The sequence below is a fragment of the Fimicolochytrium jonesii genome (genome assembly GCF_025526975.1).
Source record: "Fimicolochytrium jonesii strain JEL569 chromosome Unknown EV422scaffold_4, whole genome shotgun sequence".
Lineage (NCBI taxonomy): Eukaryota > Fungi > Chytridiomycota > Chytridiomycetes > Spizellomycetales > Powellomycetaceae > Fimicolochytrium > Fimicolochytrium jonesii.
In genome coordinates, this window is record NW_026515671.1 from 1,587,721 (window position 1) to 1,614,289 (window position 26,569).

Sequence of the window (26,569 nt, forward strand, 5' to 3'; positions counted from 1 at the left end):
GGGTCCATTTGAATGGCAAGTCTTTGCGAGTGAGCGTGGTCAGGGGTGCAACGATCGCAGAGTACCCTTTGATGAATCGCCGGTAGAAGTTGGCAAAACCAAGGAAGCGCTGGATGCCTTTGACATTCGTCCGGGGTTCCCATTCGGTAATGGCAGCCGTCTTCTTTGGGTCCATGGAAATGCCTTGCTGGGAGATGATAAACCCCAGGAACTCAACAGAGTCACGGTTGAATTCGCATTTTTCCGGTTTCGCATACAGCCCGTGCTGGCGGAGTCGTGAGAGCACCTCTCGGACGTGGTTGGGGTGGTCTTCTGGGTTTTTTGAGAAGATCAGAATGTCGTCAAGGTAGACCACAACAAAAACGTCGAGAATGTCACGGAATATGTCGTTCATGAGGTGTTGGAATACTCCAGGGGCATTGGTGAGCCCAAACGGCATGACATTATACTCGAATAGGCCGTAGCGACATTGGAACGCTGTCTTCCATTCATCCCCTGGCCGGATCCGAAGAAGGTTGTAGGCTCCCCGGAGGTCAATCTTGGTGAGCCGGCGTGCCCCTCGAAGACGATCCATGATGCTGTTAATCAAGGGCAAGGGATAGCGATTCTTGATGTTGATATTGTTGAGTCCACGATAGTCGACGCACAGACGGAGGGAACCGTCCTTTTTCTTGACAAAGAGGACTGGGGCACCGGCGGGAGACTTGGAGTGCTTGATGAACCCCTTAGCTAGGTTCTCTTCAAGGTAGTCACAGAGTGCCTGCATTTCAGGCTTGCTGAGACTATAGATCGGGCCGAACGGTGGCTGTTTGCCCTCTTCTAAGTCGATGGGACAGTCGTAGGGTCGGTGCTCTGGGAGGGTATCCGCGTTCTTCTTGGCAAAGACGTCCGCAAAATCTTGGTATTCTTCAGGAATGATGGCCTTCGGATCTTTTGGAGGAGTGGTCGCCAGGGCTTGGGAATCTGACTTGGTCGGATTGGCGTAGGCAATGAAAGCCTGGTCATGCCTTGCCGCCACACGGAAAGCCTGGGGCGCTGATAAACGATACGTGGATCGGTGTGGGTGCTGGGTCCAGTGTGTTGGGTGTCTGGGCTAGGGAGACTGAAATCTCGTCTTGATGGATACGGATCAGAGGTTCAGGGGTTCTTGAGGGCTTCGGGCTAGGTTCTGTTGGCAGGGCATCCCAGGAGGCGTATTGTCCAAAACCGCAATGGCAGCGGACGCAAAGAGTGCGAGTCTTCCAGTGTAGCTCCACATCATGGAGCTCAAACCAGGGATGCCCCAGGATGATTGGCGCATGCGGGGAACATGTCACATGGAATATCACCTCCTCAAAATGGTCGTTGACCCACATGCCCAAAGGTTGGGTGTGATGGGTAATGGAGCCCGCATGGCTGGGACGTCCGTCAACCAGTTCAAGCGCAATGGGGTCCTCCTTCTTGACAAGTGGGATGCGGTGCTTGCGGGCATAACTTTTGTCGATGAAGCACGACATCGCACCGGTGTCGAGTAGTGCTGAAAGCTGAACTGGAGCTCGCTGGGCCGATATCTGCAGGGTAACAGGGTACTCGAATGGTGAGGATGGGCCCAAAGTCCGCATGGGTGAGGGTATCTCAGATAGGAGATTGACATTGTTGGTGGTCAGGAGAAGGGTGTTGCTGGAGATGCCAGGATCAGAGCAAGGTTTTGTGGCTTCTCCCTTGGCAGTACTTGCGTGGCGAGAAGGCCCAGGACAGGTGTTGCCCAGCTGCTCGGCCTTTACTGCAGCTGGACTTGGGCAAAATCCTGGATGGGTGCAGGTTCCTTAACCGCGACATTCGCCGTGCGTATCTTGTTCGGGCAGAGTTTGGCTATGTGGCCGGGTTTACCACAGTAGAGGCAAAGTTTGTTTGTGATGCGGTGTTGGCGCTCTAGCGGTGTGAGGGGTCCTCGCGGACGAGCAGCGTCAATGATCATAGGGTCGTCTGGGCGGTTGTCGGGGCTCATGAGGGTGGGGCTAGTGGTAACTGGCACATATGGCTGTCGGTTCCTGCTTCGCTCTAGACGGCGCTCAAACAATCGGTTGTCACATTGGATGGCCTGTTCCATCACGGTGTCAATTGAGGCGGTAGGGGGCATCGTGAGCATTAAGTCCTTGACGTCTTCTTTGAGGCCGCGACGGAAGGTGGCAATCAATGCCTGGTCATTCCACGACACATCGCATTGCAGCTGTCGGAATTCAGCTACATACTCTGTTGCTGCACGGGTTTGTCGAAGGTTCTGGAGCTTGTTTTCGGATGTGCGGATCCTGTCGCTGTCTCCAAAGACTGCTTGCATTTGCTGGATGAAATCATCCAGGTTCGTAAGGGAATGATGGTCTTGTTTGACAAGGGGCGCCAGCCAGGCCTGGGCGGTGCCAGTGAGGTAGGTGCCAATAGGCCGTATCTTGGTCTGATCGTTGGGGTAGCGCCTGGGTTGGAGGGCGAACATGAGCCGGATCTGGTTGAGGAACCCACGGAACTTGCTTCGGGTGCCATCAAATTTGTCTGGGAAACTGATTTTGGGTTCGGGGGCGTGGGTGGCAGGGGCAGTGGTCTAGGTTTGTGCTAGTTCGGCTTGTAGGGTGGTATTCTGTGCTCGAAGTTCGTCAATCGCATTGCACATGGCTTGCCAGGCTTCGGCCGTGAGGGGAAGGGCGTCGGACATGGTGATTTGGCGTGGAGGTACAGCGGCTGGGGGTTGTTGAGCAGATCAAACTGTTATGAATGGGCGGAGCCGATGGAAATAGAGGCGACTTGTGGTGCAGGTTGTTGACAGGTAATGGTATTCAGACCGAAACAAGAACTAGAACAAGACTAGGAAGAACTGGTGTTGATCTGCTGGGGGATCAGGAAGTGGGGAGCTCAGGGGAGGCGGCTATTTATGTTTTTCTGGGAAGGCTGGGGAAGCGTGGGGAAGCAGAAGGGTACGGAATGAGAGGGAAGCCAAGAGAAGCGCCAAGGGTGGGGAAGCATAGAAACAGAAGACTGGGGATGGGGTGGCTACGCTGAGGCTGTGGGCGGGTACGTGGGGAAGTATGGAGAAGGGTTTGTAAGCGCCGTGTGTTGGGAGGTGTGGCTACGTGCGGCTGCGTGGAGAAATGAAGGCAGTGGCAGGTGTGGGGTAGCGCGGCTGCGTGCGGCTGCGAGGCTTGGCAGATGTCAGGTTTTGACAGGGAATTGACATTGACTGACTGTTGGGATGCTGTCATGAGGTAAGCGCATGGCATGGACGCGTCGTCCATAACATGCTGAGTGCTTCGGAGCGGACCAAATACCGTAAACGTCAACATCTGATGGAATTGAAGAGGACCCAACAGGCGTGGACAAGGTTGTGGTCGTCGTCGTCGTGGCCAAAGCCAAAGCCAAAAGCCTTGGCGTCGACGTCGAAGCCACTGAAGGCCATAGACCTTACGCTTGCTGAGGACGAAGCCGTGAAGGCAAAGAGGGAACGGGCGCATAAGAGGGCTGAGGAAAAGAGGGAGGCTGCCAAAGGGGGGAAGAGGAAGGGCAAGGAGATCGATACCGACGATGAACTGTCGGACGAGGTGAGTGGCCAGGAGAAAGTTTCTCATATCATGATACCAATACTGACTTTCTAGGAGGAGGGCAAACTTGGCGGACGAGAAGACACGCCGGATTTTGGGGAGTACAAGAAGGGGATGAATGCTCTCGGAAAAGGAGGGAAGGGGGACGGCAGCGGTGGTGGCGCTCCTTTTCCATACGTGACAGAATGAGAGAGGGTAAGCTGAGGTTTATGCTGTTTTTCGACGTCCCCATTGAGTTCTCACTCAAAAACGCAATAATCCTCAGCTTCCACCATCGAATCTTGTACACCTCGCATAGAGAACATGCTTTCGCACGCACGCACGCACGCAATACATAATCTCTCCTTTTTCGCGTTTCCCTTGATATGCCCTACCCTCATGTTTGGTTCCTTAGCTTATAAGTTCTACCAGAATGCACAAAGAGCGTACATTGCAAGTTATGAGCACCGTTGTTTTTGATTTTCATTCAGGAAATCTTGGTATTCCGCTAGCGTAAGCTGTTTCTGGCATCGCTCTACCTCCATTGCACGAGCAGCCTCCTTGCCTGTGGTCGCCGTCAGTTGGCAACGTGCCTGTACAGCATCATATATCCTCTTTCGCCGTGTATAATGAGTCCGCTCAGTTGTGGCCGCCCGCCAGCTGGACCGCCACCCCGCATCCAATGCCCTTACAGACGGCTGCCTCGCCCTGTTCTCATCTACCAAGCCCTTGTCGTACTCCTCCCAGACTTGGATGACCGTACCAAGCCGGCGACTCATGATGTACTTTGGGATGTCACCAGCCGCTGATGTCGCTGAGGGTGTAGGCGGAGGAGTAGGCAAATGCTCTTTGGCGAGGGCTTGGGAAGGCACAGACGTGGCGTCTTGTGAGGCCAACAGGCGGGAGAGCAAGGCTGGCTGTGGCCGTTCCGTTGACCGCAGTTGTTCCAATGCATTTTGAGCCTTCCTCCAGGATGGCAACATTTGCAAGTCGGTCATCATGCCTTCTATAGATCCCATGAAGTCTTCCACATGATCAATGCGCTGACTATGCAAAGCGACGTCGCTACCGACGCCGTTGATGTAAGCAGACACAAGCTGCGAAGCCTTGATGGTCATAGCGATGCCCTCGCGCCCGCGTGTATCGATATCTGCAAACATATGGATGTCAGAGACGTCGGCGATTGTTAAGACAGGCAAGCTGAGGTTTAAGCTGTCTTTTGACGTCCCCATCGGGTTCTCGCTCAAAAACGCGATCATCCTCGGCTTGTCACCAACGAAGGCAATGCACGGACTTACTTGCAGTTACTCGGTCCTCTGAATCCATGACTCGTTTTGTGAGCGCCGCCATCTGGTGCTGTATACCTTCTTCAACCGTTGCCACCTTCGTCAGTATGGAATCGTTAGTTGCTTTGATCGCGACGGCGACATTTGGCAGCACATGCTCAATAGATGCGATTGTTGGATCTGGTGACGTTTCCTGCGCCGCCTTGAGTTTCGCGTGGTATTCGAGAAAGACAGGGTTGGCGAAGACCGGATGGAGCCAGATTGGTTTGCTGGAAAATGCGATTGAAGTAATGCGGAATCTTGTAGTAGGCTTTTGCGTAACTTGACTAGCAGGGTTGCCACGTTCTTGCTGGCAATGCAAGGCAGTGTGCGCTCCTTTCGATCGTGGGCATCGAGTGCTTCTTTAGCCCACGGGAAGATCTGGTCAACTAGTTCCTGTGGCCGTTCGACTTCCCTTGGCAGAAAATACCCGCCTTCATTTGCAGGCCACTCGCCGATGGCCCGCATCACTTCTTTGGGGACATCCGTGTCATACCCGAGCCAAAATGCACTACGACTCCAACCTCCCATATTGGTGATCGCGTTTACGTCCGCTCCGTTGCCTCTGGCTTCCTTACTACCGGTACCGCGGGTTAAGTGGGTGACCTTGGAAGCGTGAATCCCGACTGCCGCGAAGGCTGCTTTGAACATCTTGTTGTGCGGTTGGTATGTAAAGCGATTGGGATTATTTCGCAGGCCCCCATCTTCATCGTCCGACGAGAGAACCTTGCGCGTTCGTTTCCTTCCAGTTTTGGTGATATCCTTTTTCATAAAGTACGTGTTGTACCACGATGCCTTGTCAAACAGATCCGGTGGAGTTTCCTAAGAGTTTCCAGAAGTAGAAACAAGCTGAGGATAACCTCGGTTTTGGGCGTCCCACAACGGGGCACGTCCAAAAACGCACTAATCCTCAGCTTGTCCACCTCAAGAAAAAGGTCAACAAGCAACATGCAACATGTTCCTTACCGTGCTTATATGCCATCTGTAGAAGAGATACACTGCAACATGCGCTATAGCGCAGAATATAACATTCTTTGCCCGCATGAAACCGACAGTTTCCAATCGCCCAAATTGATTTGTTTTCCCATGCCGCGATGTGAGCTCGACGCCCCATGCTGGCGTGGGTCCTTCATTACCATCCAACGGCAGAAAGGCGAAACAGGAGAGTTGTAAACCGCGCATGATTTGGCCTCGCTGAAGGGTGGCGTGTTGGATCAAAAAGGATGTGTAGTTCCGGAGCCCGGACTCTGGAGTTTGCTGCAAAAAAGGGATCCTGAATTAGAAGAGGCCAAGCTGAGGTTAATGCGGTTTTTCGACGCGCGCACGCCGGAGACGTCGAAAAATGCACTAATCCTCAGCTTCCCAACGATCAACCATTCACGCACCTGCGTCCACCAATGCTTTGCTAGATTCAACTGGTCCTTGTTGTCGTAAGAATCACCTGTACTCCCGATCCCTCGATCTTTCAACGCTTTATAATCGCTGTTATACTGATCCCTACTCTGAGTTTTCAGCATCTCCTTTATTGTGGTCATTCGAGGATAATTGGGTTTGATGTTCTCGCCCAATGCTTGCTGGGAATCGGACAAGTCCGTCACGGCCTTGACGTACTGGTCCAACGTAGCCCGTGACATGGGCTTTGGAGGATTGTAGGGCTGTCCTCTATTGTTTAATGCCCCCCGGGGCTTGACATATTTGTTGAGCCACAGAAGAACTTTGCCTGGCGTGACCTTTTGCGAGCGCCTGTTGGTGTCGCACCATGCCAGATACAACCTCGCACGGTGGCCATATGTGTTGTTAGTCTCAACCGGTCTCGCTCGTTGGTCCTTTTCCATTTGTTTAATGGTGCTTTGGTGAACTTCCGCATCCTGCACGTCTTCCAAGTCCTCCACTATGCTATCGTCGTCCCTCGGGGCGTCACCATCGTCCAGACCAGCTGCAGCGGTGGCCTCTGTGGTGGCTGTAGGGGTCGCAGCCATGTCGTTGCCGTCCAGTGTGTCCAAGCTGAGAATTATGCTAATTTTCAACGTCGCTTTGGACTTCTCGCCCAAAAACGCAATAACCCTCAGCTGTACGAACAAATGCCGTCACCCGGCCTATGGTCACACGCATAACTAATCATTTCCATTGTACCCATGTATGGCAGAAATGCCCCATTGAGGGCATTTCCGTTTTCTATTAGTGCCGTACATAGTCATTTCCCAAGATACATAGGGGGGTCACGTGACTCGCGTTACTGGTCTAGTTCTGAGTAACGTGAACGCGTTACAGGCGTCACTGACCCGATAGTACATGTATGTACGCGTCTTGTCCGAACTTAGAGCATCCCCTTCCTCCCACCGTTTCCCTCTTCGTAACTGACAGTCCAGATGTCTGGTCTAGCACTATCCACGCTTCCTTTATGGCATGCATTTCTGCAAACATGCACTCGAAGTGTTTTCATTTAGTGTTTTTGTAGGTTTTGTCAGAGAAGTTCCTTAAGGGGGATGGACAAACTGGCGAGCTGTGGGCGTCTCCAGAAAGATGAGGGAGAATGCAGTGAGCCGGGGGGAGGTTGGCTGGCCACCAATCTTATGTTGAACTTTCGTCTAACAATGCGAGCTTTCTTTTCCGAGTTTCCGAGTGCGTTAATCTTTTTGACGGGCTGGATCTGGATAGGGATCTGCTATTTGTATGACTTCCTGGAACGGGATGCTTGCATATGCTCGAATGGGGTGTGCAGTGCGCAACTTTGCGATTCCATTCAACAATCCCCTGAACTTTTCGATATGTTTGCGTTGCGTTCATACGTCCCTGCATACGTCCCGTCGTGCATGCCATCACGGACTCTTTATAATTAAGAGCGGTGGCCGACGCGTAGAAAGAAACAAGCGTCACCTCAATGTTACCGTTCCCTTATCCACCCCGCTGGCGGTAGAAGGTGGCCTATTTAGAAGCAGTGCTCCGTAAGGCCAGCGCAAGCATTGAATGTATGGCGTTGCTTCCCCCTGTGGTTCCCCTATTCGATACCTTCCTTGTCGGAAAGCGCCTGAGAAAGCCACACTTGTGCCTTATCCAACCCTACTTGACGAAACCTCTCAGTTGCAGACAGGCATCAGACTTGGAGGTCCATATAGCTGTCGGAGGTGATCCTCGCCAGAACGGAGAGTTACGGTCGATAAACCAGAAGCCGACGGCCTCGCGCCCAGAAAATGGACGGCCACGAAGGCGACGAGCAGTCTTTCCTCGACATTCTCAATGCACCTGTAGCCTCGTCTCGACCGGCAGCGGCTGCCAATAATGCTTTCACAGCCTCCAACGATGTACCGGCTATCGGCGACCCCGACTTCTTTGGATCCTGGGATGACATGGACGCGCAGGGCGAGGCGGAGGATGAGGAAGGCGAAGACTATGACCATGAGTTTGACGAGGGTATGGCCATAGACACGGCGGAGACGCACGCACAGCACGATCAAAACGCAGTCGTGGAGGACGTCCCAGATGATGTTGGGTAAGGAGGACATGGATCGGTCGTTTCCTGTGCCGGTTGATCAAAAAACGAACCATTTTGTAACTGTGCAGGCTACAGCTCGACCAAGCGACCGCCGACGCTGGCCTAGATACCCAAGGAAGCAGAGACTTCCTCTGGGAGGAAGACGAAGAAGCCATCCGCGAGATCGAAGAGTCCGCCGGCTTTGAAGGCTGGGGCGACGAGCCCACGCAAAGCAGCGGCCGCGGCCGTGGGAAAAAACGCGGTAGACGGGTCAAAAGCAGCGATAAGCAGGAGTTGACGGACGAGCAGGCCGAGATTGTCGGGCAGGCGAATCTGGCGTACATGCGGGGAGAGTACGCGACTGCTGTCAAGCTGCTGCATGAAGTTATACAGGGAGCGCCGAACGCGTATCAGGCGTGGGTTACGCTGGCGATGATCCATGATGAGTTAGGGGATACGGTCAAGGCAATGCGCACGTATATGATGGCGGCTCATCTTTCGCCTAAGGATACGGATTTGTGGACTCGGTTGGGGGCCATGTCGAGGTGCGTGCGTCTGCGCAAGCTGAAGTGTCAAACGTATGGAGTGCGCGATGCTGATAGCGGCCAAACACCAGGAAATTTGGGCAGAATGATCAAGCTCTATATTGCTTCAACCATGCAATCTCTGCGGATCCCGAGAACGTCGATGCTTTATGGGATCGTGCGGCGATCTATCATGAGAGAGGAATGATGCAGAAGGTACGACACAGGAGGGCTTGCTCTCGTACCGCCTTTATCGCTAAGGCGCTGACACCCCCGATTCACAGGCAATAACCGACTTAGAAGCCCTCCTCGAAATCATCCCCCACAACATGCCCGCCGTAAAAGAGCTCTGCAAAATCTACGTCGAACTGAACGACGCCGGCCGCGCCATCCCCCTCTTCGAGGCCGCCTTTAAAGCCGACGAGACCCATCCCATCCAAGTCTCATCCCCCGATGCAGGCGACGATGAAGAGGCCGACGACGACGACGAGCAAGTCCTCGCTGACGTCAGCATGGGCGTTAAGGTCACCACGAAGACCCGTATTGGATATGAGGAGCTCAATATGCTGGCGGAGTTGTATATGGAGATAGGGGATTATGAGAAGACGCTAGTGACAATCAAGCAGGGCTTACGGAGGATTCAGGGGAGAACGGAGGAGCGCCATTGGGATGAGCATGATGATGATCGGGAGTATACGGAGGATGAGGTGCCGGAGAGTAGGGAGCTGCCTATCCAGCTGCAAGTGAAGTTGGGGATATGCCGGATTTGGCTGGATCAGCCTGAGATTGCAAAGGTAATGAACCAGGGATATAGTGTGACCGAAAAAAGTTGGAGTTCGCTATGCATGGAGAGTTGAGGTTTACCCTTGGGGCTTTTCACAGATGCACTTCGCCAAGTTATATGCGCGCCCGGTGAATGACTTCGCCGAACTGTACTTTGAGGTCGCTGAGGCATACATGGGGAAACGCATGTTTTCGGTCGCCCTGACCGTATTCGAAGTGTTACGGGATAATCCATCGGTAAGCATCAGGCACTCATGATTCCGTCACATTCGGGTGATACCAGCGACGTGGTACGCTGCTTACCTTACTCCCCTCCCAGACCGACTCAGCCATAATCTGGAGCAAAATGGGCTACTGCTACCACCACCTGGGCAACTTCGAAATCGCCAGCGAGCTCTACGAAGCCGTCCTCGACGCCAACCCGGACGATTTCGATGTCAAACTAGCATTGGCCCAGGTCTGCGAAGAGCTCGGTGACGAAGACAGAGCACTGAGACTCATCGCGGAAGTCGATGCCGAGTCCCGAGCGGCTGTGCGGGATCAAGGCGGCGATACCGCGGCGCAGGGGAAAGAAGTCGATGGCAGACACTCGGACGGCACACCGACGCAGAGTGGATCGGAAGCGGTGGTGGCATTTATCATGGAGAAGCAGCGGAACGTGGTGCAGGATCAAGCGACGAAGGATGCGATGGAGGCCGCGAGGAGGAGGGAGGCGTTGGTGACGTACGAGAGGGTTATGACGCTTTGGGTGAACATCAAGGAGAAAGTCTCCAGGACGGACTTTCTGAGAACAGCCCGAACCTTGATCACGTCCTTCCAGAACACGAAAGCGTTCTACCCTACGAATCGGGCACAGAAGTACCGCGGTCTAAATCCACGCCTGAAGACCCGCAAGGGCGGCGTGCAGCATGAGATACAGGAGATGAGTGACCGGTTACGGCCGGGAATGACGAAATCGGCTCGCCAAGATCAGCTACCAGTCAATTTGAATGAGTTTCTGGGACTGAAGTTCGATCAGTGGTATGATCTGTTTGTGAAGTACGCATACGCTGCAGTCATGGACGGAAAAGAAGAGGAAGCGCAATCAACGCTCATGTCGGCGTTCGACGCCAATGTCTTCTACCACGATGAGCTGAGGAAGATTCGATTACGGTTGCATATGATATGTAAGCTCCGTCGTTCGATCTGGTTGAGGGTGATTGGCGGAAGCGGGACAATAACGGTCGTTTTTCGATAGCGGTGGCCATCTACGGAGGAAACGCCGTCCACGTAACAGACCAATGCCGGTGGTTTTGTCAAACATCGGGGTATCCGAATGATGTGTATCGGATATATAGTGCGATGCATGCAGGGTATGTGCTAGTGTCCCTCAGAATTTGGAACCGCCCCATCGTCAAGGTTGACGCGCTTCCTCGTTTTTTATTTATTTTAGTGGTTCCGAAGCAGTCCAATGCTACGGCATGAACAGCAGCGTCAAATACTTCATGCGACAACTCAAAGCCATGGACAAAGGAGCGAAAACACAACCCTATGCACCGGAAAACAGGAACGCGTTGCTGTTGACGACTTATGGCCATCTGCTGCAGGCTGGACGGAGTTATTTGGCTGCAATCGGTACGGATCAACTCGGCCACTTTGCAGTCATTTAATGACATGGTTCCTGATTGGCTCATTACGATCCCTTCCCAAGCCTTCTACGTCAAAGCCTACCACCTCTGCCCCAACGACCCACTCATTAACTTCTCACTAGGGCTGGCCCATATCCAGCGCGGAATGCAGCGCAAAAGCGATAATCGACACATGCATATGATGCAGGGGTTCACGTTCGTGATGCGGTATCATCAACTGCGCGGGGAGAACGTCGAGGCGAATTTCAATGTCGCTAGGGCGTTTCATCATGTTGGTACGTTTGTCACATCCCCCGTCTTTTCGAGTTGGTGCCCGCCCATCGCCGCTCATCGAATTACTCGAATCACCTTCCCCCAACTTATTACCAGGTCTGAACAATCTCGCCATCCCGTACTACGAAAAAATCCTGGAAGCCTCACGGAAGGGCAAACTGACAGAGGACGAGCAGGATCTCAAAGGCGAAGCGGCGTACAACCTGTCCTTGATCTATATTAGTAGCGGGTCTCCGGGTCTGGCGGAGATAGTTTTGAGGAAGCACTGCACTTTCTGATACGGCTGTTTCATTTTTGGATATACTTATTGTCAACCGTTCACGCAATGCCACAAACTTCTGCCTCGCATCGTTGTCAGGAGGGGTTTTTTTGTGAAGATTCCTTGATTTCATTTCCAGCAAACATCATCTCTATACAAAGGTTCGGTAGGCCACCAAAGCATTCGTGGAACTCAATCACTTCTTGAAAGGCCACCCTATGAAACCGAGATGTTGGCCTTGCAAACATCGTTGGTTGAGAATTCAGAAAAGAGCACTCACAATCGGGGATAGGCTCGATCCACTCCCGTCCTTCCTTGGCTAACTGTTCCTTCCACATCTTTTGCGAGGCTGGGTCCTGTCGACGGGAACAATAAATCACAGTCAGGTTATACAAGACAAGGTGCTAGATTACGGGATAACGAAGAACTTACGTGAAACTCCCTGGCCCATAGCATGGATGGGATCCAGCGATCGGGGTATCTATGCCTAACCTGTAATTTGCGGTGCTCAGAATCTGCGGCATGACTTTCCCCGACTTCCACAGCAACCGCGCCCCAATCGGTTCATCGAATCTCCTCTCTCCGCGAAATCTCCTCTCTCCGCGACCGTTTTCGAGACTACTGAACTCGTCGATTGTAACCGTCATTCTTCGGACGCTGCACCTCCCACACCGCCACTTCCCACACCACCGATTCGCACGCGGTCTGCTATCGCGGACTATCCTTCAACTCCTCCAGTTTTGATCACTTTCCAAGCCCAGATATTCACCTCATGCTTTGCCGAGAAGTTGAATGCCAGAGCGGTAAGACCAAGGATGCCGACTCCCGTTATGATGGTATTTGTGGCGGCATTCTTTGGTGCCGGCCACCAACCACCTATCGATTACGACGGTTGTCAGCATGATTTCGACCCGCCAAAAAGCGAAAGTCCGCCACCGCTCGGCAAACTGATGACAAGGCACTGATGTGAGCACTCACCATAGTATGACCAGACCCACTTGGGGTATGGGTATTTTCCTCCTCCTCCCATATTTGTGCTTTGTGGCGGGATTGTGGGTTGGAGAAGTAAACGGGTTCGTCATGGAAGCAAGTATGGATGGACAAGGCATTTAAATCTGCGTGTCGGTCACGTGCTGTTCAGAGCCGTTCTTGCTGTCGAACGAGCTCACATTTCACATCAACTTCAAGGACAACTCGAAGTTTACAACTGTCCGATCTTTTGCAGCTCCACGGGCTTCATTTACTCTCGCCCGCACCATGTGGGGAAATCATGGGCCAACCGGCTCTTTGATGAAGGTACGGGATTGACGACGACTGCGAACGGAAGTTGCGCTTTATTGATGTTTCCCTTCAGCATCAGCGTTACCGTTTCCGCTTCCTTTGCCGCAGAGCGTCCTACAACCATCCATCAGTACTGTAAATCACTGAATGCATCTGCATGGACCCCGCCGGTAGCCCCGCTGCACACGCCTCGAGGAAGATTTTGGGGTCCGCCAATCACAACATCGAGCGACCGGATCTGTTCGCGCTAATCGGAAATCGGATCTCGCTGTTCGGGTGGAGGATGGTCTCGTGCCCACGGTCGCGCTAGCGCTAGCTCCTGCAGAAGTGCCGAGGGAGCTACCGTTAGCGTGACCGTGGGGGGAACGGGCACGGTTGTTGTTTGCGGGACGATTGATGCTGGTTGGAGGGGCGGGTGCGAAGCAATCTAGCTGCTGTAAAACTGCTCGGAAAATGGTGGTCACAATGCTGTACTCGAACCGGCTGCACAGGGCTCCGTGCAGTCGTTCTTCATGCGCTGTTCTTTCGAATGTGGCCGGACCCTCGTCGAAGAAACCTCCGAATGGTTAAAGTTTGGTTGCAGATGATGTTCTCTATTGCCGTTTCATCGCTGTAAAGCAAGATCCCCTCGCTCGTCTCCTTTGAACCCTTCGACCACACAGTCCAAATCCATCTTCTCCTTCTCCTCCCTCCTGCACTGCCGGGTGAATCGCTGGCACATGCAGGTGAACTGCCAGCCGGACCAAGTGAGATCGAGCGGCTGTGGCTGCGTCCGCCTGCAAGTGACCGCCGGCAGGTAAACCACCGGCAGGTGCGCACTTGTGTATTGTAGTGCAAGAGCTTGTTCGCTCAAGAGAGCTTCTGCATACCTCTGTGCAAAGGCTTGCTCTACCCCGTGCATACCGTGCAAAGGCTTGCTCTGTGCAAAGGCTTGTCGGGAGACCGAAACTCGTCCGAGTCGTCGAGGACTCCGGGGCTTCGGAACCTTCTCCCTGCTCCTTTTGGGTGGTCGTGAGGCAACCTGTGTCCTGTATGTATGAGGGAGTGCGACACTGGCGAAAGGAAGACGGACGCGTCCTCTCGCTGATGACACATGGGCGGCGACGGGCAAGGCGGAGGGGTGCTTTTGCCGCGGTAGCATCCGACCTCCTCTACTCTGTACTCCAACACTCGCAAACCACTCCTCAAGCTGAGCAGTGGAGACTCCACCATAGCACTCCTTAAAGACGGCCCCCACTTCCACGCCCCCCTCCGTCTACGCTCCTCCGCTCAAAGCCCTCCACAAGACCTTACGTCTCTGTTAATTCACAAAAACCGTAAAGCATCATGTCAGCTCCAGACCTCTCCCTCCCGGCCCTCTTCAGCGTGAAAGGCAAGGTCGCCGTCGTGACCGGTGGTGGCACAGGTATCGGGAAGAGTGAGTATTGGGAAATGCCCTCGTCGTTATTGCTGGGGTGCACTCGAAAGCTCACGGCATTTCTCGTCTCCCTCATGCAGTGATCGCTGCGGCGCTCGTCCAGAACGGCGCCAAAGGTAAAGCATACCCCTCACCCTCACCACTCCCTTCATATTTCGCCTCGCTATCCCCACCCATTCTCTCCAAACCCTAAAGGCACCCTTCTCCCCACACAGTCTACATAGCATCCCGCAAAAAAGCCGTAGTCGACGAAACAGCCGCCGAACTCACCCGTATGGGGCCAGGCACCTGCATCGCTCTCCAAGCGGACCTAGGCACCAAAGCTCAGTCCAAAGCACTCGCGGCTCAGATTGCTGAGAAGGAAAAGAATGGGATCCATGTGTTGGTTAATAATGCGGGCATGGCGTGGGGTTCGCCCTTGCAAGACTTTGATGAAATCAATGGGTGGGATCGGTTGATGGCGCTGAATGTTAAGAGTTTGTTTTATACCACAACTGAGTGAGTAAATCTCGAGCGAATGCCAGGAGAATGCGAGCGACAGCGAGCCCCATTGCGCCGGAGGCGCAAGAACGCTTGAGGACTGGGCCGAAGGCGCAAGAATGCTTGAGGATGGCGAGAGTCAGTGAGCCGAGGTCGTTCATCTCCTGCCCAACATCCTCGTCGCGAGCGTAGCGAGCAGGAATGTCGGTCCATCCATTCATCGTTCCTCACACTCGCGACACAACGCAATCGTCACCTCTTCCTAATCCACTTTCCCACATTCCCCAGACTCCTGCCGCTCCTGGAAGCCGGCTCCCGCGGCTCCCTGGACCCGTCGCGCGTGATCAACATCTCGTCCGTGGCTGGATCTGCGTGTACCGCGGAGGATCCGTTGTCCGGGGATGGGAAGGGGACCTATTCTTGTGAGTTGCCCCTTTTCATTTCGTTGGGTTTTCTATATGGAGTGTGTGTGCTGATGGAGATGTGAATGCCGGGGTTGTGATCAGATGCGACGTCGAAAGCCGCCGTAAACCACCTCACCCGCGTCCTCGCGTTGCCTCTTGCTCGGTAAGCCACCCCCCACGCCTCCACCCTCCCCCTCACATTTCATCTAACAAATTTTGATTCTGATGTCCCAGCCACAAAATAACAATAAACGCAATAGCCCCCGGCGTCTTCCCCTCCCGCATGACAAAGTTCGGCATCGAGCATGGGAAAGATCTCCTCGAAGGCGTGCAACCCCTCGGTAAAATCATCCGTCGCCCCTCCCATCCCATCCCCATCACCCCTCGTTCCCATGATATGTGACTGATCGATCTATGCATCTTTTTAGGGAGGATTGGGACAACGGAAGATATGGCCGGTCTCGCGTTGTTTTTGTGCAGCAGGGCGTCGGCGCATATCACCGGCGCAGTGATTCCGATCGATGGTGGGGCTACTTTGAGTGTTGTTGGGTTGTCGAAGTTGTAGGGAGTTGGTTGAGGAGCGGGGAACGTTATGTGGGGCGTAGAAGAGCATATGTGAAGATCAGACAGTTTGGAGGCTGGTATGATTGCATCTATATCTAGACCGCTGAAATCGGATATAGAGTCCTCTATGTCTAGTGTAGTGCGTAGGCGGAGGACGGAGCGCGGGTTGAGACCGATAGCAGCGGGGTCTGAGGAATTCTGGGATGGTTCCTATATATGTCTGCAACAATCAACGACCTCGTGCACTGAAGATTCCCAAGAAGACCTGCCGTTTGAAGCTCCTTAATCTCACGTGTGACGCGAGATGTCATCCCGCCATGCAAGTTGGAACCTCCCATCACGCCTTCGGTGTCAACCACCCCCTAAAACTCTCATAAACCCAAAACTGCACCACATGCGTCGGCCCCATCCACGCCACCCTCGCCCCAACCCCCCTCCAAAAGCCCCTCCACCCCTCCCTCCTCCACAACCCCTTCACAATGGCCCAAAACGTCTCCCTCCTCCCTTCATCCACCTGATACGCCACCTTCGGCACCTCCAACGGGTTCGTCACCGCGGCAGCTATACTCCCCGCCACACCGGAGCAGAGGATGATGGCCCACCCGGAGAGTTGGGGGATAAGCGAGGGGGTGTTGTGGGAAGCGAGGAGTTTGAGTTGTTCGTAGAGGATGAAGTAGAGGATGGAGTAGGGGAGGTAGACGAGGATGCCGAGCCAGAAGCCGACGAAGAAGCCGGGGAGGCCTTGGCGGGCGTACAGGGAGAGGATGAGGGTGAATGTTGATGGTGCTGTGGGACCTGTGGTTGGGGACTGGGGGATTGGGGAGTCGAAGTCGTCGGTTAGAGTGTGAAGGGGGATATCGGCGTCGTCGTCGATGTTGGAGAGGTTTTCCATGCTAGGGTGGGCGTTTAGCTTTGTAGGCATGTGGCCGCTGCCTACTTGGGCTTGCTGCCTGCTCTTGATCACTTCCTGCGGAGGATGAAAAGGGTGCGGTGGGTGAGTAGGGCCCAACAGAAACGACGCCGCCCGTCTTCATCGGTCGACCTCCTCACCATTGGACACCAAAAGACATTGCTGAGCAACTCCGCAAGCGCTCCAGCCAGCAGATGGATAATGCTACTAGTGGCAGGATCGCCGACGAACCCAAGATGCGTCTTTGTCCATTCGTACGTGGACAGGTATGTTATGATCGCTGGAACGGCGAAGATCAACCCGGTGCTGAAGCCTGCGTCCACATCACAGATGAGCGTGGAAAACAAAAACAAACAGTTCGATTGGGGGATGAGAGGTCCCTTCTCGCTCTTACCCTTATACAGCGACCCTATCCCTTCGTTCCGGACTATGAACCAGAACCCGCCCCAGGCTGACAACCCGTACAGACCCGTCGCGTCGCTGTGCGCATGTCGGGTGGATGTCGAGCTATGTGGCGGCGCTATTGCTGTCTGCAGTCGGACCTTTTGTCGTGCGCGAGACAAGGTAACTTCCAATCAACTCCCGTTCCCATCCCAATATCCTCGTGGCATAAATCCGGGCTGTACCTTCAAAGTCTATGTGAAGTGCGGCCGGTGAGCGCACTTGAAGAGGGTCACGCTTTAGAGATCCACTTCTGAATTCAAAGGTGCCCCCCGCAAGGAAGGGACGGATAGTGGTAACTTACGTCCAGAGGATGTGTGCTGCCACGGGCTATGACAGCGGCGATGGCAGAGGCTACTATTGTGACCCAGAAGGGGGTGCTGGCCGTTCCTTCGGACATCTTTTTTTGGGTTTGCGAGGAGGGCGCCTTTTTGGATTCTGGCGGAGAGATGCGGTTCTTAAGTTAGCCGTGCGCCCGTCCTGGTATTTTGTCGCCTTGGGGACCAGGACGAGCTCACGAGTGTTGTGACTTGGCCGTGGGGATGTCGAACGCGACGTGAATGGGAATCGCAGACGAAGGGCCTCAACGGGATACGAGGATGGATAACGTCAACAAGTACATTTATTCAACTGGGCGACATGTATAGAATATTGCAAGAAGACTTCATCGTCAAGTGGACAGATGGGAATAGGCAGCGAAGCAAGGAAAACAAAAACACATCTGCAGATCATAGCCTCGTCAACGGGACAACCCCGCGAAAGCAAATCAAGCGTCCCTGCCATCAAATACGTAGGTAGGAGCAAGCACCGCCAGGTTCGTGAACTCGATGTGAAGCCAGTGCATCTGAGCACTGTGGATTGGCGCGGTGCTCAAACATATCTCCGCTGAACTACGTAAAGCCCGAGACAACATCACTGCTGCAGCGTATTTCGCGCTTTACCGAGTCCCCAAATATGGTGCTTCCTCGGACGTTTTAGCACGGAAGCTATGCAGGCAGACTTCGGGCGAACGAAATCAAGCATGCTACCCACACCCAAAAAGACCGGTCCCGTTGTGGATAGCATGCTTGATTTCTTTCGCATGATTCGCGGAGCTTGGTACACAGGCTTGTCTCGAGGAACGTATGCGGAAGGTAAGTACTTCAAGCGCCAACTGACTGCGGAAGAGCAAAACGATTGAGCTCATCAAATCGTGGTAGATTGTTGTGGATTACACGATTACACGCGGATCTGGGAACATCGTATCGAAACAGCGGAAAAGAGACTCTTGATCTCCTTTGCGTCGTCGTCGTCCATCGCCGCAAAATGTTCCCGTTCGTGACGCCAAGGAAGTCATCTATCCCCCTTCCGCCAAGCAGCAATACTTCCATGTGTCTCATTCGGGCCCGTTGGTCAGATTGATCGTGCATTTTGCAAAGAGTTGATGTGCTCTCGGCTGGGACCTGCAAGCGCCTGGCGACGAGGGTGATTCCGGTGAAACGGAACCAGTAAAGGCGATGGGTAACATAGCCGGAGGCGAATTTTTGCCCTTAGCATCAGAGGGAGGCTCGTCGAAGAGATGGAAAACCAGAAAGTACTGGGACGCCGGTCACGTGTCGTTTTATGAGTTTATTCGATCCCTTCTCTACATGTACCCTTCGTTCAGACATTCAACCCAGGTGTGCTTTCAAGTCGGATAACGCCTCTTCCTGGACGAGAAACACAGCAGGAAGGAAGGTTGCGTTGCAAGCTGAACGGGCTGCGTATCTGGAGCTTAGTTGTGAGGGTATACGAGCGAAGGAGCGCCACCAGATGTCGAGCTAACGACCTCCAAGATCACTTTGCCGCTACGACCCGAGAGGTGACATAAGTGGGGCCTTATAGTAGGAACGATATTTTGACCGGAGAGGAGCTGGTAGAACAGAACGGTTCCCCGGAGAGGACGGGCCAGTAGTGAGAACTAGCCATGTCGCGGCGAGAGTCGGTGGCCAATCCCGGCCCACTACGAAGGGAGTCCGGAATGCTGCCATCCAGGCGAGACTCGTCCTTCCCAGCGTTACCTTCCCACAGAAACTCGTTTGCTCTCAACTCCATGCTTCCACAACGACAAACATCAAGCACGTCGGTCATAACTGGCCTGAGGCGGGCCTCAGAGCCTTCAATTCTCGCGACCATGGAGCCAGACGCCCTGTTTCAACAGCATTCGGTGGTGGAGGTTCGAACGATCTTGTCGCGGACCACTGCAGACATCGAGCGGAAGAAGCAGGATCTTCGCGTGATGGTTGGAGAGCGCTATCGAGATCTCATTGATGCTGCCGATGCCATCAGAACTATGCACGAATCAGCTGCATCGGTCAGCGAAACGTTGCTTGATGTGCAACGGGCCTGCGATTCCAACGCGTGGAGGAAGGAAGAGGCGACGAAGCATCAGAGGGACAGAAAGCTCAGCACCGGTGAGATGTGCGGCCATGATGCCTGTCGCGCAATGTTTTCTCGTTCACATCGACGCCTATGGCTGATGCAATTGAATTTACGACCCACAGAGCAAAGGAAAAAGGTCATGTACGGCTTAGCCGCCCAGATCAAGATCCTCGCGGACACACCAGAGCAGATATGGCATGCTATGGAGTGCCATTCTTTCCTGAAAGCGAGTCGTCTCTATCTCGTATCCCAGGAAGTGTACGAGAACTTGCAGACAGTTCCAGAATCTTGGTCAATTAAGCCGTCGGTTGGTACCCTGACTGGTGGAGTTGTTGATGAGATGAGGATAGCCAGATCGTTGACGCTGTTCTACCATGGATTCCATAGTCCTCATTTCCGGTCATCAAGCGGCAATGGAACGCCGTACAGCACTTTCAACCACAGATTGTTGAAAGATCCACGCGAAACCTTCTTTCGACTTCCGAGGCGCATCAGGTATCAAGAGCATTGAGGCCTTGTCATAATAATGGAGTGGAGAGCTGACTCCTTTTCTAGAAAGTCGCGGATACCCTAGCGGCCATCATCCTCCTAACGAGCATCTCGCAAGAAGACGCACTCCTGAAGTTCCTGTCGATGCGCAAGATCGCCGTCATCGACGTAATGCGCAACCCACCATCCGACCCAAATTCTCTAGCCGCACATATCCGCCAGGTGCTGGAACTGCTTCGAAAGACTCTGGAGGACGTCATGTCCATCTTCCTCCCCGCGTCGCCATCGGATCCGTCACGTTTGACGGCGATCTTGACTTCCCTCGTCATGACATCCGACTCGCACCCGCAAAATGCGGAAGGAGCGACGCATGTACCGTCGGCACCTACATCCGAAGCCACTCCCTCAATTCTCAATCTCTACTCCACGAAAACAAACCTGCACATAATATACCGGCATCTCCCACCCGCGATCCAATGCCACCGCCCGAAACTAAAAGTACACCCTTCCTCAGCGAGCCGGGAAGTTATCCGCGGCAACGTCGACACGTGGCTGCATGAGATTGGACAGACGGTCCGGGAACAGCTGAAACACTGCCTGGAACGTGTCGAGAAGGGGGCTGCCCTCGCTGCGGTTTGGAAGGAGGTTCTGGAGTTTGCGGTTCAGATGGAGCGAGGCACGGATGGTTCATCGAATGCGTCCTTGACGAATTCGGCTGGGGTTGTTGCTGAGCCATGGGAGAAGGTGAATGGCGACATCCCATCATTAGTAGCGTTGCGGTCCAAAGTGCGCACCCGATTAACGATCACACACTTTTCGTAGGTGTGCCGCGAGCTACTTGCGAAGCCATACTCCCTCTGGACGAATCTCGTGCGCGAGACGTTCTATGCATGCGCGGCGTCTGTAATCCAGCATTCTCTGGAAACGTTGGCGAATCAACCCCAGCAGCTCCTCAAAGGGCAGTTGGACTCTCTCGCTCTGCTTAACCAGCCAGGTACGCCTTCCCTTTACTCTCTGCACCCCCGCATCTGTGATCTCACCAACACCCCACGTCCCTCTAGACCGCAACATCGGCGACTACATCTGGGGCACCGAAAACCAGTCCGCCGGCACGATCGACCTCGACAACAGCGGCACGGTCGTGTACCGCGCCGAGACCCCCGCGACCGCCAAACTATGCAACGCGCTCGAACGCGTCATGAGGGAGGTGAAAGACGATACCGCACCGTTGCTTGGGAATGCGTTGCCGGTCGCGGTTGATGAGGCGGATTATTATCGTTCGAGGATGTAAGGAAAACGGGACTGGTATTGGGATGTGGTCCGTGTGAACTGATTGATGCGGGCGCTGCTCTTTCAGGGATAAGACCGCGTTGGTGGCAACATTTCGGAAGATTTTTGGACAGACGATGTTGAGGTATCGGGATGGACTATTGGCGCTGTTGCATCAGGCTGAAGCGGATGCGAAGGCGGTCAGTGAGGATTCGGTTAAACAAGGTATGTCCCCAGCAATAACACATACATCAAGCGGTTTGCGCGGTTTTTGGTTGATGTTGATGTTATAGCGGAAGCAATCGACACCTGCCTCTTTATCGGTCGCGTAGGCCGCAGCGTTGCGTTGCGATTACGGCGGCTGGAGAGCGTCTTGGAACACGACTCCCGCAAGATCTCTTCCTCTGTTCACATGGACTCTTCTGATTCGTCCGGTAAGTTCTTGTGTACTTTTGAAACCCCCTGTTTGGATGTCGTTGAGTGTTGACATCCCTATGACCCAATAGCGCTCGAGCATAAAATGCTGGACGTGTATACCGAGGCACATACGGTGTGGATGAATCTGATCGCTGAGCGGTTGGATGCGACACTTCTGCAGAAGCTGAAGGGTGTTGATTGGCGGAACGGGGAGGTGGCTGATGGGCGGGAAGGTTCGTCGCATCGCGTGGGTTACACGAACAGCATACGAAGGTGGTGGCTGATGGAGATTCTGTTTCGACAGGACAACCGGGTGCTAGCCCTGTTCCGGTGCAACCATCGTCGTACGTCGCGGAAGTGACCTTCGATCTTTGTCAGGAATGGAATCGGATTGCGGGGTTTACGCTTGAGAAGGTACAACCCGAAATCGCCCTACACCCTTCCTATGCGGCATGCCGCTGTTGCTCACTGCCTTCAACTTTTGCGAATCGCAGGCTAGCCTCCAAAGCCTTATGACGGCTCTGAACGCGAGAATACTAGCTCTCTACGGGAAGATTCTGAATCCTCCCACGTCCGAATCGGTCGATGACCGGATACCAGAAGGGAAAGCCCTCCTTCAGGTTGCGTTTGACCTCCTGTATTTCGCAACCCTGTTCCAACCGTCTCCCGATCAGACAAAAACCGATGAGCTTCGAAAGCTTCTTGGGATTTGCTTACGCGAGGTGGGTAGTACATTTGGGCCGTTGAGCGTTTACTCCGTGATGATTGACCCCGGCTAACCCCCTATAATAGATACACCCCACCAGCCGCGCCGAGACAGAGTCCACCCTTACCCAAAACGTCCAATCCTACTGGACCAAAACCTCAACCCTCTTCGGCGCCTTCCTTATCTCCCACAAATCCACACCGCTCACCCAATCCGCACCGAAGCGACCACCACTGGCATCTATGCCCACAACCGACTCGATCCTCTCATCCTCATCGGCACTCAGTGCGGACTCGTATAACGTCATACCCCTATCGGACGTTGCACCCCCGCGATTCTCTTTACTTCCTGTTCCCGCTCACCTTCACAAGAAATATAGCACAGCCGCAGTCACACCACTTACCAAACCGTCACAAACCACCCCAACAGCACCATCCACATCCCACCCACAAACAAGCCCCACCCGCCGCGTCTCTCTAATCCCAGACACCAAACCCGTCCCCCCGCTCCCCGCTCGACCCGTCATCAACGCACCCGGGACACGCCCTCACCAACAACATACAAAGCTCCACCTTGAACGACCCCTCCCGCCCGTCCCGCAATCGCGTCCTGCGGCAGAGTCCCCTGATCCGCGAACAACGCGACAACAGTTGTTTGGGAATGCGTCGAATAGATCCAATGATTCGACTCCGACGTCACCCTCCCGAGCGAATACGGGCGTGTTGGGGCTCGTTGGGCCCGGGAGTAAGACTTTGGAGGTGTTGACTTCGGGCGCTGGCAGGGTTTTGAGTGGGGTATGGGATTATACGGCGCAGGTTGGGTCGCCGGCGTTGGGGAGGAAGGGTAGGGGCGGGGGATGAGAGAAAGGCGACAGGCATAGGCCGGATGGCAGAGTGCGCTATTGCGGGGTTGCTTTTGGATTCTACCCTGTTCGATGCCTGATGCGGTGACAGACCAATGAGCCATGAGCTTGTTCTATTCGAAGATAGTGCTCTTGTAATATATTTCGTGCTCTATATTCTACTCTGTACATCTCTCAATCTGAATCCCATCACTATGCTTTGGCAGTCTCAGCTGAAGAAGCCGGCGTTTCGCCAGGGGTATGAGCAAAAGTTTTCGTCGGCTCGATAGGCGGGATGTCGGCGGATCCGATAGTCGAGTCTGGAGTCAGTTTCAACGACGAGGTGTCGACCAAACCTTCTGCCTGCTCGGAGGAGGGAATATCTGCGGCAGGTTGTGCTGGGTCATCCGCCCGGGTGTCTGCAGATTCAGAACATGATACATCGGTCGAAGGTTCGGCAGGCTGCGAAGGCGAAGCCTCAGCCAGAGCTTCTGTGGGCGAACTATCAGCAGCCGTTTCCGCGGGCACATCCGTCGCACGTTCAGGATGCGATCCATCAGTCGATGTTTCCGCAGGCTGCAAAGGCAAAGCCTCAGCCAGAACGTCTGCCCGCTCAGAGGGCGAACTATCAGCAGCCGTTTCCGCGGGTACATTCGTCGCTGAGGTTTTCGTAGGTTCAGGATGCGATCCATCAGTCGATGTTTCCGCATGTTGAGAACGGGACACTGTTTCTGCTGGCTCGGACGAGGGATCCGACAAATTTCCCGCCAATTCCTCGCACAAAGCATAGTTAGCCCCCAACGCAATCCACGCCGCCCCCGACTCCCCACCCAACGCCACCAACCCCAGCGCCTCGGCCCCTTTAGTATACTGTGAGAAATTGACGGGCCCTGAGGCGCGTTTGAACAGCATCGGATTGCGGCGGGTGAGGTCCACCCCGACTTGGCTGCGGCGCGGTTGTTTCTGGCCGTCGCGCGCTCGGGCATACAGCACGGTGATTAGGTCGAGGTATCGTTCGGGAATTGGTTTGGTGATGGTGGTGATGCTCTCCGGGCCGGCGGTTGTCGTAGGTCTCGCGGGCGTGAGGGAGATCGGGGTCTCTGTGCCGGAGGCTGGTGGGGTGTCCGCCCCGGACGACGACGTAAGTGATCCAGGCGACGAGATGTCCGACGAAACTTCCGCAAGCCGAGAAATCGAGAGGTCACAGGAAGTTTTCGCAGGTTCAGATGAGACATCGGACAAGCTCCCTTCTGGTTCAGACGACGAGGTGTCCGGCGACAACACGTCCGGCGGCTGGGAAGGCGAGATGTCACCCAAAGTTTTCGCAGGTTCAGATGAGACATCGGTCAAACTTTCCGCATGCCGAGCGCCCGCACTAGTTCGCGCGGCCCTCATCTCCAACTCCCGCAACGCTTTAACAATCTCATCCGCCGCCCCAAACTTCCTCTCCAAAAAAATGCGCGCCTTCCTCGTACCGACCCCCTGCTGAACCTGCCCTCTTAGCGCCGCGAGAGCCTCCTTCGCCCTACTCATCATCCCCTCCACCCTGAACAAAATCACCAACTGCACCAACGTCTCCGGTTGCACCTGCACCCCCGTGTCCCGCATCTGCTGCCGAACCCTCACCGCGTTGACAACATCCCCGGTCGATGCATATGCCGACAACACCGCGTTCCAGTCCTCCCGGAACGCTTTCAAACCACACTGATTGAACCAGCCCAGTACACTTTCCGTCGCGAGGCCGTTGCCGACTTGGCTAAACCCGGTGAGGAGGACGCGAAGGGTTGCGATGCCGACGTGCAGGCCCGCTTGGAGGAGCGTCTGTGAGAGTTGCGAAAGAGTGCCAGTTTTGTTGTCCATGGCATGTACGAGACGGACAGCTAGGTTCGTATCGGTGCGCACCCTGAGGTGTTTGAAGCCGCGTTTCTTGATTTGGAGCCAGGCGGAGACAAGTTTGGCCCGTTGAACGAGATCGGAGGGGGTGGGGATGGTGCCGTCTAGGTTTGGGACCGGTGGAGAGGTTGAGTTGGGGAGAGGGGTCGTTTCGGCAGGCTTCATCTTCTGGCGCAGTTCAGCGGCTGTGGCGTGCCTGCCTGCTTCCTCACAGGCATGTATCACGATGTTGAACATGTCTTGACGAGCAGGTTTCTTCATCGCCGCGTTGCGTTGCTCAAACAATGCCAAGACCTTGGAAATGTTCAGATTCTTGACGTAAAAGTGGATCAACTCAAAGAAGAGCACATCATCAGGTCCCCACTTGTCATTTAGTTCCGCAAAAACCTTCACGATCTCCGCTTCATGGTTGCCTGCCGTGCATCCCTGCATGTACGCCGCCGCCGCCCGCCTTTTCAAGTGATGCTCCAAAAACTGATCCAACAGCAGTCGGGCAGCACTGAACTGTCCCATATGCGCATAACACAGCATGAGATTTAGTTCCCCATACCGATCCACAAAAAGAATCTTGTTCTCACTCGCCGTCTGCAACACCCGGTCCACCATTGTCGGACTCTGCAGCCGCGCAAAGAAGTAAATAAACTCCTGGTAAACACCGATATCCGGGGGGGTGCCCGTGGCGGTATAGTACTGCCACAGCTTGGTGAGGAACGTGACGTGGTCGCGGCGGTCCCAGGGCTCTCTCTTGCCATTGCGTTTGTAGGTGTACAGCACGTACTTCAGCGCTTCGGCAGTGAGCCAGGGTGCGTCGCCGGCGCTTTCAACTTGGGGGTAGAGTACCCACACGGACATCTGGTAGTTTTGTGAGACAGCCCTGTAGAACTCTTCGAGCAGGGCTGGGTTGTTGGGGGTGGCGGATCGGGAGGCGGGTGGCTTGACGGGGGTGCTGTGGGACCGCGCACTCGTTGGTGGGTTTTTGTCACGAACCAACTTCAGCTCCAATTCACTTCCATAGAGATCCAATTCAGTCACATCTAGCCTCCTTGCCGATGATTTCTCATTTCCAGGTGTGCCGTCCTGCCCCAACCGAGCGTTCTTTTGCGGCTCAGCCTCTCTCTCGATTCCAATCTCCTGCGACGCACTCGTTCCCGCATGCGAGTGATCCCGGCTCTTGCCCCGGGACGGCCTTGACTCCGGTTCACTCTCACCGTCCCTCCTCCGCGCCGGTTGCACCTTTCGAGATGTGCT

General features: G+C 54.4%; 5 protein-coding genes across 5 annotated transcripts; 3 read left to right on the forward strand and 2 right to left on the reverse strand.

Moving 5' to 3' along the window:
• Nucleotides 1–7,668: 7,668 nt before the first annotated feature.
• Nucleotides 7,669–11,849, forward strand: EV422DRAFT_520401 (uncharacterized protein). The gene is made up of 10 exons (XM_053069681.1): nucleotides 7,669–8,360; nucleotides 8,432–8,887; nucleotides 8,959–9,082; nucleotides 9,151–9,660; nucleotides 9,749–9,886; nucleotides 9,969–10,815; nucleotides 10,887–11,001; nucleotides 11,082–11,263; nucleotides 11,340–11,552; nucleotides 11,647–11,849. Exons 1-10 carry the CDS (start codon nucleotides 8,062–8,064, stop codon nucleotides 11,826–11,828), a joined length of 3,066 nt encoding a protein of 1,021 aa, XP_052928412.1. The 5' UTR covers nucleotides 7,669–8,061; the 3' UTR covers nucleotides 11,829–11,849.
• Nucleotides 11,850–12,881, reverse strand: EV422DRAFT_520404 (uncharacterized protein). The gene is made up of 5 exons (XM_053069682.1): nucleotides 12,788–12,881; nucleotides 12,579–12,685; nucleotides 12,242–12,301; nucleotides 12,090–12,165; nucleotides 11,850–12,025 (listed from the first exon to the last, which is right to left on the reverse strand). Exons 1-5 carry the CDS (start codon nucleotides 12,837–12,839, stop codon nucleotides 12,006–12,008), a joined length of 315 nt encoding a protein of 104 aa, XP_052928413.1. The 5' UTR covers nucleotides 12,840–12,881; the 3' UTR covers nucleotides 11,850–12,005.
• Nucleotides 12,882–14,416: 1,535 nt separating this feature from the next.
• On the forward strand, nucleotides 14,417–15,558 carry EV422DRAFT_504508 (uncharacterized protein; the record flags this gene model as incomplete). Its single annotated transcript, XM_053068435.1, has 5 exons — nucleotides 14,417–14,507; nucleotides 14,588–14,623; nucleotides 14,723–15,005; nucleotides 15,276–15,409; nucleotides 15,494–15,558. The coding sequence occupies 5 exons, from the start codon at nucleotides 14,417–14,419 to the stop codon at nucleotides 15,556–15,558; spliced, it is 609 nt and encodes a 202-aa protein (XP_052928414.1).
• A 615-nt stretch (nucleotides 15,559–16,173) lies between these two features.
• On the reverse strand, nucleotides 16,174–17,810 carry EV422DRAFT_324051 (mitochondrial carrier domain-containing protein). The gene is made up of 5 exons (XM_053066299.1): nucleotides 17,611–17,810; nucleotides 17,492–17,500; nucleotides 17,260–17,407; nucleotides 17,006–17,178; nucleotides 16,174–16,922 (listed from the first exon to the last, which is right to left on the reverse strand). The coding sequence occupies exons 1-5, from the start codon at nucleotides 17,704–17,706 to the stop codon at nucleotides 16,293–16,295; spliced, it is 1,056 nt and encodes a 351-aa protein (XP_052928415.1). The 5' UTR covers nucleotides 17,707–17,810; the 3' UTR covers nucleotides 16,174–16,292.
• Nucleotides 17,811–19,458: 1,648 nt separating this feature from the next.
• Nucleotides 19,459–23,447, forward strand: EV422DRAFT_565221 (uncharacterized protein; the record flags this gene model as incomplete). Its single annotated transcript, XM_053072286.1, has 12 exons — nucleotides 19,459–19,738; nucleotides 19,829–20,013; nucleotides 20,094–20,201; nucleotides 20,262–20,939; nucleotides 21,018–21,189; nucleotides 21,257–21,482; nucleotides 21,553–21,689; nucleotides 21,758–21,898; nucleotides 21,971–22,114; nucleotides 22,186–22,295; nucleotides 22,376–22,603; nucleotides 22,674–23,447. 12 exons carry the CDS (start codon nucleotides 19,459–19,461, stop codon nucleotides 23,445–23,447), a joined length of 3,183 nt encoding a protein of 1,060 aa, XP_052928416.1.
• Nucleotides 23,448–26,569: the final 3,122 nt, after the last annotated feature.